General features: G+C 41.8%; 2 protein-coding genes across 4 annotated transcripts in view; one reads left to right on the forward strand and one right to left on the reverse strand.

Moving 5' to 3' along the window:
- The first annotated feature begins 522 nt into the window (after nt 1-522).
- Nucleotides 523-5,841, forward strand: hspa13 (heat shock protein 70 family, member 13). Its single transcript, XM_049575884.1, has 5 exons — nt 523-681; nt 782-1,122; nt 1,455-1,668; nt 2,894-3,061; nt 3,408-5,841. Exons 1-5 carry the CDS (start codon nt 657-659, stop codon nt 3,980-3,982), a joined length of 1,323 nt encoding a protein of 440 aa, XP_049431841.1. The 5' UTR covers nt 523-656; the 3' UTR covers nt 3,983-5,841.
- A 258-nt stretch (nt 5,842-6,099) lies between these two features.
- gdpd5b (glycerophosphodiester phosphodiesterase domain containing 5b) overlaps nt 6,100-14,023 on the reverse strand; it is a 51,486-nt gene continuing 43,562 nt past the window's right edge. The window contains exons 12-17 of one of the 3 annotated variants that reach the window (XM_049575882.1): nt 13,604-13,761; nt 13,359-13,506; nt 12,272-12,354; nt 11,512-11,526; nt 9,004-9,116; nt 6,100-7,452 (exon numbers count right to left, since the gene is read on the reverse strand). In XM_049575882.1, the coding sequence (XP_049431839.1) occupies nt 7,367-7,452; nt 9,004-9,116; nt 11,512-11,526; nt 12,272-12,354; nt 13,359-13,506; nt 13,604-13,761 (603 nt within the window). In that variant the 3' untranslated portion in view covers nt 6,100-7,366. Of the gene's footprint in view, nt 7,453-8,440; nt 8,719-9,003; nt 9,117-11,511; nt 11,527-12,271; nt 12,355-13,358; nt 13,507-13,603; nt 13,762-14,023 lie in introns of all 3 variants that reach the window. The other 2 variants (XR_007449335.1, XM_049575883.1) reach the window with 2 other exon arrangements.

The following is a 14,023-nucleotide window of genomic DNA, read 5'->3' on the forward strand; positions in this document are numbered from 1 at the left end:
TGAATTAAAATAATTATTTTTAACTAGGTTTTTGTGTCAGCTTTTTTCATTACTTACACTTGGGTTTAGTTTCACTTTTTTATTTTAACTTTTTCTACTTAAATGTTATTTATTCTTTGTCTTTTTATTAATATTAGAATAATTTGTTAAACAGATTTTCGCGTCCGCATTTTTTTTAGTTATGTACACTTTTTTTTCATTTTAACTACTTAAATTGTATTTATTTATATATTTATTTTATTAATATTTAATTAGAATAATTTGTTTTAACCAGGTTTTGCGTCAGCCTTTCTTTTTCTTTGTCTTTTTTTTTTTTTTTTTGTAAATGTGTCCTGGCTCTGCCTGATTGGCTGAGAACACAGAAACGTCACGAAACTTTCGTTTACGTTACACGTCACCAGCGCTGATGGGAATTGTAGTACATAGCTAACGTTTGCTACGCTATCCGTAGCGTAAATCGCGTATTCCTTGAACTATATTACCCAGCATACACAGGGAGCCAAGCAACGTTGACGTGTATTTTGTTGGTAGTCTGAAAAACTCCTATGTCGCATCATCCACTTGTCAAAGAAGGACATCGTCTCACCGCAACTTGAGCCATTTGACGGACATTTTGGGATTTTAAGCGGTAGCTGACTTCGCAACAGTGTGTGACGATGTCCGGAGAAATTTCTATGATTGGTAAGTTGAATGACAGTTGTTATGTTTCCGGTAATTAACTGGTGTCTTGATGCTAATACTTGAGCTAACAGGTAATACGCGTGTTATCACCATGCCACAGGTTCGGTGATCCTGGCCCTGTTTCTAGCCGGCTACCTGGGCCAACAGTACCTCCCACCCCCCAAACCGAAGGTGATCGGCCTGGATTTGGGCACCACCTTCTGCTCTGTTGGCGTCTTCCACCCGGGCACCGGGGAGGTTGAGGTGATGGCGGATGAAGAGGGGAGGAAGAGCATCCCCAGCGCCGTCTCATTCACCACCACAGCTGTGTTGGCTGGACATGAAGCCGTGGACCTGGCTGACAGCAACCCTCAAAGCACCATCTACGATGCTAAGAGGTTTATCGGGAAGATATTTGAGCCGGAAGTCCTGGAGCAGGAGAGTGCTCGGTACCCGTTCAAGGTGGGTGGTGATGGTGTTGGTGTAACTGGCTGACTGTGATTTCTGCGGTGGATCAGTTGTGTTTTCAGGAGTCAGTCAAGCGTACTGGTTGACACATCAGCAGCAAGTGGTGTCTTGCATCATGCGTCACTCAGAGCCGTCGTTTAGACTCCCCAGACTCGGATATACCCAGAATAAGAGCTACCATATGTTTAGGGTAGGAATTAATTGAGCTAATCTGTAGTTTATTTTTCACTTAATGGTGAAAATTTTGATCAAATAGTGTTGAGGTTTGCTTTCAGTTTTGTCCTCTCTCCATCCTCACTTACACTGTTTCTTTGTCCCTCTCCCAGGTGATTAACAATAATGGAAGTGCAGAGTTTCTGATCTCCACCAACCATTCCTTCACTGTAAGCCCGGAGTTCATCGGCTCCAGGCTGCTACTCAAGATGAGGAGGATGGCCGAGCGACAGCTTGGTGTGCTCATCGAGAAGGCTGTCATATCTGTGCCCGCAGAGTTTGACGAAAGACAGAGGAACTACACTGTCAGGGCTGCTAACCTCGCTGGTCAGTACTGTGATTATTTTGACTCGAAGTTGAAAGTGCCAGTGGGTCATTTGACACAGAAGCACACCAGACAGTTTCAGAAGTTTAATACATTTGGATATATTTCAGCTAAGATGTTTAACAGCTTTTCTTATCCAAAAGCATCAAACAGTAAAAAGTGCACACACTGCATTTGTGGCCTGGCCCAGCCTCTGTTAAGAGGGCTACCCTTTAAAAAATGTTTTTGCTAAAAAAGAGCTGACAACGCCACCTAGGAATTGCTTAGGGCCTAGGACTCTTAAAGCACACAGGTTCTTTAAAATCAGGGGAGCAGAGTTTAAAAACCAAACGGGAGTATATTCAATTAAAACCAAATTTATTACAGTCAAAGAACAAGGGATGGCACCACGCAGATAAACAGTACTGAATAAAGAGTAAAATACTAAAAAGTGAAAGGTCACTTAGCAGCGGGGATGCAGCCCATCAAAAAGTTCAAGTCCAGCCCAGCGGTTCCTCTCCCGTACACTGTATCCACATCTACTGCTGCTCCAATGTGCTCCGTTCCTCTTCCACACCAGCTGCCAGGCTCACCAACCCGTCTGAACTGTGGAGGAGCAGAGATACAACCAGTAGCATGTTCCTCAATGCGTTAGCTACCCCTAGCTATAGCTCGAGCTCTTTCTCTGGTCTGCCTCTATGTCCGCCGTTCAATTATGTTGAGATATTATCACGGTTTTCCTGGGTGGCAGCTGTCCAAATGCCGACCCAGGCACGAGGTAAACTGTGTTGCCGGACACTGGCTGCTCCGTAGCCACCATGTTGCTCCTTGATGACTTGGCTGAGTCTCTGAGACACTGCTGCCTTGATTCCTCCCTGGCTGCTTCTTTTTTTAAAAACACTGTGGACCGCACACTGCCTCCTTGTCCTGCTGTCTCTCCTGCCCTGCTCTTTGTCTCTTTGTCTCTGTGTCTCTGTCCACCACACCGTCTCCAACAAACTGTTAAGCTGGTGTGCCGCCTAGCACACCTGATGCTCATCCTGTAATCAGGGACTGGAGGGGGTGTGTCTCTGCCACTGCACAGTTCACACGTAAAAACATGCTAAAAAAAAATAAAACACAGCACACGTAAACAACATGCAAGGTGAAATAAAAACAGCACTCAAATAAAACATGCAAAATTAATTAAAAGCAGCATTCAACTGAAATACTCAGTATAAGGTGTACATTCCTTCCTTTGTCTTGCAGGTCTGGAGATCCTGCGTGTGATCAACGAGCCCACAGCTGCAGCCATGGCCTACGGCCTGCACAAGGTGGATGTGTTCAATGTGCTGGTGGTCGACCTCGGGGGTGGAACTCTGGATGTTTCCCTGCTCAACAAACAGGGAGGCATGTTCCTCACCAGAGCCATGGCAGGTAAAGTGTGTTCACTGCTTCAGTAATAAGAGATAGGAGGTGACACGAACACACCGCTGTCTGTATAAGGAGCTTTATCTTTTGCCGCAGAGTTCATGTCCCAGTTAAAGGCTTAAAATATTTAATTCTGTGCCCTCCTCTTCATGATTGAAGTGGATTCAACAGTTGAAAATAATATGGGGTCAGGACTTTTACCTGGATTCACCTAGTCAATCTGTTTCACAGAAAGAGTGTGTGTCTAAATAATGTGGTTTAATTTTCGTATCTTTATTCTGAAACTATATCAGAGGCGTTGTTGCTGACGTGAACAGTGGCCTTATCTTAAATGAACTGTGTGTTTTGGCAGGGAATAACAAGCTGGGAGGTCAAGATTTCAGCCAGAGGTTGCTCCAGTACACCACCGAGAGAGTCCGACAGGAGTTTGGTGTCCCACCCACTCTCAAAGAGGACATCCATCATCTCCGACAGGCTGTGGAAGCCGCCAAGCTCAACCTTACCCTTCAACCCAGCGTCACCATCAGGGTGCCCCTGCACCTTCACACCCATGACAGCTCTGAGTCACCTGAAGGCTCAACTCCGGTTCTTTTCCAGGCCACAATCACTCGCAAGCTGTTTGAGGAGCTCAATGAGGACCTTTTCCAGAAAATCCTGGCTCCTGTTGAGACCGTGTTAAGTGAGGGCCACCTGGAGAAGGAAGAGGTGGATGAGATTGTTCTGGTTGGAGGGTCCACCAGGATACCGCGGATCAGGAGGCTGATCAGCGAGTACTTTGGGAAGGAGCCCAACACGTCAGTAGATCCTGACTTGGCTGTGGTTACCGGCGTGGCCATACAGGCCGGCATCATGGGCGGCTCCTGGCCTTTACAAGTGAGCGCCATAGAAATCCCCAACAGACACCTGCGCAAGACGAACTTCAGCTAATCTTCATTATTATTATTATTATTATTTATTGAGATCAAAGGAATGCCTCAGAGACTTGCCACTCATCCCAACTTGTTCATGCTTCTTTTACGTGCATAATTATAAATCTGCTGAAGTGAGAAAAATGACCTACAAAAGACACTGTCGCCTGAATGAAGACATGGCACTCAGGTTTTTCAACTCATCTTCTGCTTCCTTGTTTGTGAAAGGCGGTGGTAGCAGAACAGTGTGTGCTTTTTACATACATTGCAACATTCCTCGTCGACAGAAATTAACTGATAACATCTGCAGAAGTATATGCCCTGTTAAAATTTTTAAAGCGACAGCTTCTTTTGTTGCACACGGACCTTCAGCAGACGTAACACAGCAAGATGCTGATAAAATGTGAAGGAGGAGCTTCTTATGAAGCTAAATCCTCTCATGTATCTACTGATTAATTCAGCTTTGTTGATGGCGCTTACTCGTGGTAGATACTGTAATGGTGTTCAATTCAGGGAACAACCTTTTGAAGGACTTACAGACTAGCCAGTACATCTTTAGCTATTTATTTATTTATTTCCATTAACTGTATGTGTGAGTAAGAGCGTGTGTGTGTTTTTTGCAGGCCTTTAATGTACTTTTACATCTTTCCATGGCAGGTCAACACCTGTGCCTGTTGAGAAAGCTGCTATATTGTTTGGGTAGAAGTTTAGAGATGACCTGCTGCAAGCTAGTGGTTCCATCAGAGACCCTGGTTCAGGTCCCTGTAGTGCTCTGCATGGTGTCCCAAAGAGGATTTTATGTCGACTTGGACAAAGAGAGAGCTCAGTGTAAAGATGTATGTACGCACATTTTATTTCAAACAAATACACTGCAATATTGACTGCTCACCTCGTAGATAGGTTGTTCTGGTGGGGTGCGAAGTCGCCAGCTAATAGATGAAGGTGCACATTGGATAAAGCCTTAATGTTAACACAGTGCTGTAAAACCTCACATCATTAGCACCTCCCCTCCCTTTGAATGCATTTTATTGCCTTGGAGAGTAAAAGAGGAGCTCAGTGCTGCACTTTGAGGACTTCCACTTGTTGGCCAACTTCGCTTTTTTGTGCAATAGTGCGTGCTTTATTTAAATGGCAGTGACTTATGCTGACTTACAGTGTCACAACATTTGTGCTGCGTAGAGAGGTTATGCACATCAGCCTGCTTTTGCTGCCGCAGATAGAGGTGGTCAACTCTGGTTGTCCCGCAGAAGGACCAAAGCAATGCTTACTGGTGCCTTGTGTATTTTGATTTTGAGAAATGTGTTGGTCGCATTTAGGATGTTTGATGCACCCAATGGTTTGTGGTTGTCAGAGCGCCTTAATTTTCAGTTTTGGTTAATAATTTAGCATTTAATTTGCTCTTATTCTGGTGGACAGCAGGCTGGTTCTGTACATCCAGAATGAAAGATGATTTCCGTGTCTGATTTAGAAAACATGACGCCCAGAACTCTGAAGTTCACATGGTCCAATAACCCTTTTTCAACCAGGAAGTTACCTACATTCCTTTAAAATAGTATTACAGTTTGCCAAATGTCATTCATGAGAAAGTGTGTTTATGTCACTTACTTTTGTTTTTCAAATGTTACATTTCTCATGTTGGAACTGTTAATGTAAAAGAGACTTTACTAAAGTTTGAAGCTGAGGCTGTGCTGTTTGCCTTTGATACTGTACAAATCATTTATTGGTCCCTAATGAAATAGGGAGAAAACAATTATGAGACTTGGATCTATTTTTGTATAACATGTTTTACTCACTGTCAGAGTCCCGCCATCTGAAAATTGAGAAGTTGAACTGTAACAACCTGAATTTCAGCCAATTAAAATCCAATTTCTCAACTTCTTCACTGTTTATTTTGAGTCCTGTATTCCTGAGCACACACAAAGCACTTCACATTTATCACATGTATCCTTCAGGTGTTATAAAAGTTGCTGCTATTGAAGAATGAGGAGAGCACTTCACCAGTGTTTAACCTGAAGATTATTTTTCCTTTGATTCAATATTGTTTATCTTGGAGGAAATACAATGAATTAACAGAACAAAACTCAAATATAAAACTCCTGTATTAGAAGATTTTTTTAATGTTTACTTCTGAGGCACAGTAACACCCAAAGAAAAAAATAGAAACACAAAAGGCAATCCACTTCTTGACCCTGTTGTGATACCTGTAGCTTCCCTTCAATTAGCTCAGAGCTTTATTTTCACATTTAGCACCCACTTCATTTACCTTACAGCAGTCAGGTTTACACCAGCAGCCAACAGTTAGATGCATGTCATCAGTCAACACTAAAACACCACCGATGTTACTGTAATACAGAGGGTGTGTAGTGACTTCCATCGTGACCGGGCTATTGCTATTGTAATAATTCATCACTATCACGTCGTTCAAATGTAATGCTTGTCTGGCTGCAGCATCTCACACACTGGTTCACCTTTTTATATACAATAAATTCAACATAGCACTGCACACAGGGTAAAAAATATATACCCAGCCAATATACACACACAATACACCATTCACATCTTTAAAAAAAAAAAAAAAATCCAAACACATTCACATTAACCATAAAAAGACAGCACAGGTCTTTACCCCCAAACCATTTCCACCAGTTCTTCTGGTACACTGGGAGCACAGCTCACATACATCAGTTGATATGGTCATTATGGTTACATGCACTGGTCAGAAGGAGGGCGGGGCCGCAGGGGCATTCAGCCTCTATCAAAATAATTATCTTACATACACCATGTGAATATTTCACTTGGAGGAGAAGGCAGGACTTCTGTAAACAGCTTGTTCATTTTTTTTTTGTTTTTCTCTTTAAATATAAATATTAATGCTAGTACTATTATGAACAACAGCACAGTGGAGTGCTGACAGAAGGCAAGAGCATAATGAGCCGTTAGCATTTAGTCTCATGCTGCCATAAAGCCTCATTAAAAATAATTTCATCTGCTAAGAGAAGTATCATGTACAGTGGTTTGGAAACAAGGAACTGCTTTGGAAATTTAGCTTAAAATAATAATAAAGAATCTGGAAACACATCTTTAAAAAGAAGCGGGCGTCGGTGACTCTCTGACATCTAGATGTGAGAGGAGGCGGCCACAGATTTGGCGGATCCCATCAATAAAAAGTGCGTGTAGTTCTGTGTGATATACAGTATGTCTGACAAGCAAGAAACAAAAGTATTTACAGAATGTACATAAAGCAACTGGGTGGTTGTTTTCTCCATCAGATACAGCAGTCTGTCAGGTTATCAGTAGGACAAAGGAGGAGATCAGACTTCACACCGACTGGAACAGGAATGATGTAAACACTGAGAGCTTAGTCGTCTCCATCTTGCTAGAGCAGATTCACACAGAGTCCCAATCACTGGCTGATGCCCCGATTGGTGTAGTAATCGTAGCCATTGTCCGCGTACAGCTCCTCAGCACTGCCAACTCCATTGCCCACCTCTGGAGGGCGCCAAAGGAAAAAGAAGTCAGTGTACCGTGTGATGACATTCACTTTCACAAGACAGTTCACACTCAGTTTTGGTTAAAAAAAGATGACGAGGAGGAGTCACTGAGGGCAAAATTGAATGGAATAGCCTTAAACTGACAATCTTTTAATTGGACAAAAAGCAGCAAGAGAAAAACTGCACTCTCTCTGCACTTGTGGCCTTAGCAAGCACACTAAAACTAATATTAGTAACTTGGGAGTGGTTTTACACTCTGATTTAAATTTGAATTCTCATTTTAACAGGGTCATCAAAACATCCTTTTTTAACCCAGAAAGATACCGAAATACCCACTCACGCTTTTATTACCAGCCGTTTAGAATACTACAATTCCCTTTTCACCTGACTATCCAAAAAGTCAATAAGAAAACTACAGTTAGTCCAGAATGCTGCAGCCGGAGTGTTGACTAAAATATGGAAAATGGATCACATTACCCAACTGCTGAAATCATTACTGTATCTTTTACAATTAATTTTAAAATTATTTTACTTGTTTATAAAGCTTTAAATGACCTCCTATAATTTTATGTTCCTGCCAGATCACTAAGGTCCTCCACTGCTTTACTTTTAAATGTTCCTCGTGTCTGATAAAAGTACTGGTGAGAGTGCTTTCTGTTTTTACACCCCTAAACTGTGGAATTAGCGACCTCTGCTCTCGATATTTTTAAACGTAAATTAAAGACCTACCTTTTAAATCTGGTTTTTAATGTGGAGTAACATTGCAGTCTTGATTTTGAAGTTTTAACCTTTTTATCCCCTCTCCTGATCATTTTTATTCCATTTTATTTATTTATTTACTCTCTTTTTATTCTATGGGGTTTTAATCATCTTTTTTGTTAATTTGTTCTGTTTTGGTTGGTTTGCTTGGGGCTGCTTGTTTGTATAAAAGGTGCTATATAAATAAAGTTGACTTGAGTTAAACTGCTGCCACTGGTATGACTCACCTTTGACCCCCAGCACTAGAGGCTGTCTAGACAGACTGGGGCGTCTATAAGCTCCCCTACACATGTCGGTGTCTCCAGTGGGAGGGTAGTGGGGAGGTTTGGTGCATGAAGGGATGAGTGGATGGATGGATGGATGGATGAAGGGGAGAGGGGCATAGTAGGCAGAGAAGTGGCAGGTAATGGATGCATGGAATAAAGGAAGAAGTCACTGCTGGTGGAGGAGGTGGTAGCATGGACAAGAGGTGGTGCACATCACACAGGCTGCTACTGGGGCTGACCTTCAACAAGGAAGAGAGGAAGAGTAGGAAGAGGAAGAGAAGGTGCAAGAACATTCACAGACACTCAAGACAGATGCATGCGGGGATGCAGTGACATGCTGGGTAGGCACCTGAAACTCAAAACGGCAATTCCTCATCTCAGACTTTTTGTAAATCAGCAAATTAAAATGTAAAGTCCAAAGAGAGGAATTAATGTCTGAGTGCAGGAGCGCAACAACACACTACAAAACATCCAGGAGTGACAAACATATACATGTCCCTCTTATCTCAGTGTGAGGGTCTTACCAGAGAAGATAAGTTTCTCCTTCATGACGTTGAGGTCTCTGCTGGACCTCCTGACTGCGGCGCTCAGCATGATCTGCTCAGGGTTGTAGCTGCGCATTCCGCTCATCCGATACCTGCGGGGTCACATGATAGGTCAGAGATCTTCAACACAGTAACAATATCAATAAATACTGCTGCCTCTGCTTGCAATGTGCACCTCAAGGTCACGTTATGGTCGATAGTTGGATAATATCTACACTTTTAGAAGCAGTTATGGAGTAAGTGTACACACCTGACTCTGTTTTAATAGAAACAAGTCTGTTTAATTAGTTCTCTTTACAACAAAATCATTCCAGAATTGTTTGTGAGATGTGATGATTTGTTTTAAAGGAGATTTACCCTCCAATTTAAATGAAGCTGGTGCATATAATTGCAGCATGTGGAGTTCAGTTTAGTTTGGCACAAAACAACACATTTGCTTCCTATCACACCGAAGTGTATATTGTACAGAGTTTTAAGATGAGCACTAAAATACGGCGTTCAGGTCAGGCAATTGGGTCAGAATTCTACCTGCCTGAAGTCATAGTTTACTCGCCCTTATACAAAGTGTTGTATTCATTAGGGGTTATCAAATATTTAAAAAGAAGACTACAGCTAAATGTCTTGAAAAATGAAACTCCACAATACATAGTTGGAGTTTTGCCCTCATACACTAATGCCACCCAACTTAACTCCTGTTTCCAGGGTAATTAAAATTCAGCTCATGAACTTTGTCTTTACCGGCTACCATTTTCTTGAGCGCCTGAATCCATGTGCAACTCTCAGCAGAGATGAGAATGAAGTGAGATGTCTCACTCCTTAACTACTTCCATCATCAGCTCCGGAAAAAAAATACTGTATAATTCTTTTTAGGTTGCTGGATTTACTAGCCCGACTTAGCATTTTTATTTGCCCTGGGCAATCCTTTATTATTGAGAGCTGGTACCACTTTCTGATAAGGCACCCTATATTAAGTGTTTATGTTGTAACTAACGGCTTTGATAATGTTTAATAAAACATTTCCTGATAGGTTATAAATAATTTATGAGCCATTAAGTTTCAGCACTGAATCACACATTTCATGATTATTACATTCTTGTCACTAAAAATTGTGTTAAAATCATTTCTTTTAAACCGTATGCATCGTTTTCTTTTTTTTCTGTGTGTTTTTTAAAATTTGTTTGTTTGTTTGTTTGTTTGTTATTCTGTTTTTTTGCTTGTTTTTTGTGCTTTGTTGTATTTCAGGTCTCCTTGTGTAACATCTTCGCCTACAGGGACGACAGATGGAAAATACCCTTTTGACTAATTCTGGCATTTTTATACTATGTGCAATTATTAATTTGTACTGTCCCTTCTTACATAAGCTAAACTAAACTATTAGTGAAGAAACTTTTTATTGCCAGGTTGTCAACAATCCCAGGGGCAGGTGTGTATTCTATAGTACCACATATGTGAATGTAATATAAGGCAATCTATTAATAAATGCAGAATAATTTGCCAATATATGGATTTAGGTCCAGATCCTCTGTCGTCATTTTCAGATCCATTTATCCATTAAAAGAAAACAACTAATGGTTAGAACTTCGTATAGGATGCCTTAATAGAAAGTGGTAACACATTATCAGTCATAACATGATTACAGCGTGTGCAGAAATGCAAATATTGTTTTTAATAGAATTAACAGAAGCTAATTTTATTTCCGACCTGCAGCCACCTATTAAAAATACCTTCTGAATTAACTATTGATAAATACGATTTAATACAGAACATTTTCCTCTATTATGTGTTCATTTAATTAACGTTCGTTAGTTCCACAGAGGATCACTCCCTCGGCTTAGCTTTGTGTATCGGTCAAGGCTGAGGATCCGTTCCCCTTATGTGAAAACTGCATCCTTGCTCTAACGAAAACAGCCTCTGTTTCTATTAGTTTCATTAGTCACAATGTACTGCGACTAATGGACAGAGGTATTTAGAAACAGAAATGCAAACAAGCAAGCTTTTAGTTCGTCAGCATCAATAAAAGCCAGTCCTGCGGCACTTCCCCTGATGAATGCATATCCGTGCTTCAGTTTGGACGTTTAGTCTTAAGGTGGATAATAAATTTAAAATCTAATTGGTGACTTATTGATGTGGATTTTTTTTGTGCTATGTGGGTGGAAAGCATTCATTTTATTTAGCCCGCAGGGATAAAGACGTGAGCTCCTCCCTAGAGGAAAGTGGCAGCAGTGCAGTACAACGATTCAGGTGAGATAGAGAGAGGTGAAAGAGAAAATAAATATAGAAAGACAGTGGACGTTTAGGTGGAGAGAAAAATCTGATGGAGTTTGATGTCATGATAAAGAGAGCAACAAAAGAGAGAAAGAATGGGAAAAAGGACAGAGAGAGGGCAGAAGAATGCATCAAACAAAAGAACGATGGATAAAGATAGTGAAAGACAGAAAGACGGTGAAAGGAGAGAAGACTTTGGGTCAGAAGAGGTGACCCAGTTACCTGATCATGTGATAGCTGAGAGAAGATGCCAGAATGCAGCAGAGGAGGAGAAGAGCATGCACATCAGGCAGAGGAGAGAGGACGAGGAAGAGCGGAAGGACAAAAAAGGACAAAAGAAGGCGGGAGAAAAGAGAGGTCAGTTTAGAAGCCAGCAGAAGCTACTGAAGAGCTCGGCTAAGCAGAGCGAACCCGCACTGGACCGTTCCAAAAAAAAAAAAAAAAGGATCACTGCCTTCCATCCCAGAGACGACATGAGGACAGGCCATCTGTCAAACAAAACCAATCCCTCGGACAGAGAGAGGAAATACTGGAGGAGTGTGAACGGTTTACACATTTTAGGCAACAGAAGACATGCTAATACAAAGTACATCTTCTCTGTCGCCACACAGAGGTGCAAGGGGAGAAAAAATACATCATAACAGCTTATAAAATCACTTAACACATAAATAATAACGGTGTGCCCTTTCCAACCTTCCACTGATCGGCTAAATAATTAAAAACAGTCATCAAAACATAAGAGAACAGCAAATATGTATGAGCGGTTAATGATGTCAAAGTGTCGAGCTTGTTAATTAGCAGTAATTAGTGGTGTGTACTCCACATGTGTGAAAGGGCACAACAGGAGAGACACACTAAACAAAATAACATCAGTGTTTACTTTCCTCGTCATACACCAGCAGAAAAATAGACAGAAAACTCTTAGGTAAGGACTCACTGTAATAACCTGACTACAGTTATATCATCGAGTGGCTGTACTTACTTTTGGAAAATGAATACTCCTATGACTACAGCAAAAGAGATGAGGTCCACAGACACCCACATCAGGCAGTATTCATCTGGTCTCTGGAAACACACATGCACATGTTACTGGCAGAATCCGCCACTGGGTGGTGCTATGCGTCAACAACACAACCTAATATGCAAGTAGCAAACACACACTTTGATCTCTTTTTGAATAAATCCACAAGAAGTATCGAACAGGGAAATGTGGTAAATGCACAGTTCTTAAAGTATTGTATTATAAGGCCATGCACTTGAACACAATCCCTGACAATGTCATGTATGTAACATAAGAAGACCTGCAAAAAAACAGATGTCTTGAGGATAAATATTCACTTCCATTGGCTTTATCAACATCCAATGTCAGACTTCATTTAGATTCACAGTTGACACTGCAGATGCCCCGGCAGCTTAAACTCTCCCTGAACCACAGCAGGGGGTGGGGGTCACATCCACATGTTGTCACGCAGAGTTCCCGTATGGTGCTACAGACAGGGAGACCAGGCTGGCACGCGGCACAGACGAGGCACGTGAAATGATACCAGAGAAGCACAGTGTGGGTGCTACCCATGTTGAGAGGTTTCAGGAGATGACTGCACTAGAGAAGCATGAGTCACGCACTACAGGATACACTACAGTGATGATGCTCATCTTTCTAATGTTCAGGGACCTTGTATGAGTGTAGAGAAATATGAGGATGACATGCTCAGTGCATGAAATAAACAGACTTGATGAGTTCAGTTGAAAGCCAGGCTCCCTTGTTGGTATCACCTGTTAAAATCAAGTTAAGTTATGCGGAGGAGATGCAGCTGAAGGAGAGGAGACAGGTTGTCATCTCATACCATCTGCACATATTCAGCCTCTAGACAGTTTATGAAAGTTTTTTTATGATTGATTTTAAAAATCTGTTACCAAGCAGATCTTTTCAAGGCTGAGCCACGCAGAGAAACTCAAAATTTATCCAGAAAGGACGCCAGAAAGAAAGAGGTCATTGTTTGCAAAGTGATACCTGAGAAGTTTGACGCAAAGAAGAAGAAAAAGCCAAACAGTATGTGATGCGTCCTTACCATGAGCCAGATGGGGTAAGGCACCTTTCTGAGGATATGTGAGGCCTCTGAAGAGACTGAAGACACCCCACTGCACCAGAGCACCGAGTACAGCCAGGGCTCGTTGATGGTGTAAAGGGTGAGGTTGATGTTGCTCTGGGAGAAGTTTCTGAAAGCAATCACACATTCAGACACGTCTTTAAGTATGTATCAGTGAGCTAAGGTGCCAGCCTGATAACCTGTCAGGTTTGTGTGTTTGTTTCTACCTGATTTCCCATGTGCTGGCCTGGTTGTATCTGAGCAGCAGCCTGCTGATGCCATACTGATGGAGACTTTGAGGACTCCGTTTCTCCACTGAGGTCTGGATCAGACCGGGCGCAAGCTGTCTCACCTGAGCTCTGTGTTCATCTGGAGTCCACATCACCTACACAGGAAAACAGTTACGCTCGTCTCAGTGACATTGTGCAGTGATTCCCCTATAACTGTATGGATTTATCTGGCAGCCAGGCCAATGGGAGGAAAAACGTTTTTAAATGCCAAATATGTGGTTTTATTTGAGCTAGACCAGAGAATATTCATTTAAAACACAATGGTGATCTATTTTTGCCCTCATTGCTGCGGGAAGTAACAGTAGTAACAGGAGAACTGACTTTAAAAGTGACCTATTTTCTTGTTAGATTCGTGCT

Source organism: Epinephelus fuscoguttatus, linkage group LG5 (assembly GCF_011397635.1).
Source record: "Epinephelus fuscoguttatus linkage group LG5, E.fuscoguttatus.final_Chr_v1".
Classification (NCBI taxonomy): domain Eukaryota; kingdom Metazoa; phylum Chordata; class Actinopteri; order Perciformes; family Serranidae; genus Epinephelus; species Epinephelus fuscoguttatus.

Excerpts from the sequence above, each read along its gene's own strand:
- hspa13 (XM_049575884.1), top strand. The coding sequence starts at position 657 with ATGTCCGGAGAAATTTCTATGATTG. Across the intron at positions 1,123-1,454 it reads GTGCTCGGTACCCGTTCAAG|GTGATTAACAATAATGGAAG; the intron begins GTGGGTGGTGAT and ends TCCCTCTCCCAG. Across the intron at positions 1,669-2,893 it reads CAGGGCTGCTAACCTCGCTG|GTCTGGAGATCCTGCGTGTG; the intron begins GTCAGTACTGTG and ends TTTGTCTTGCAG.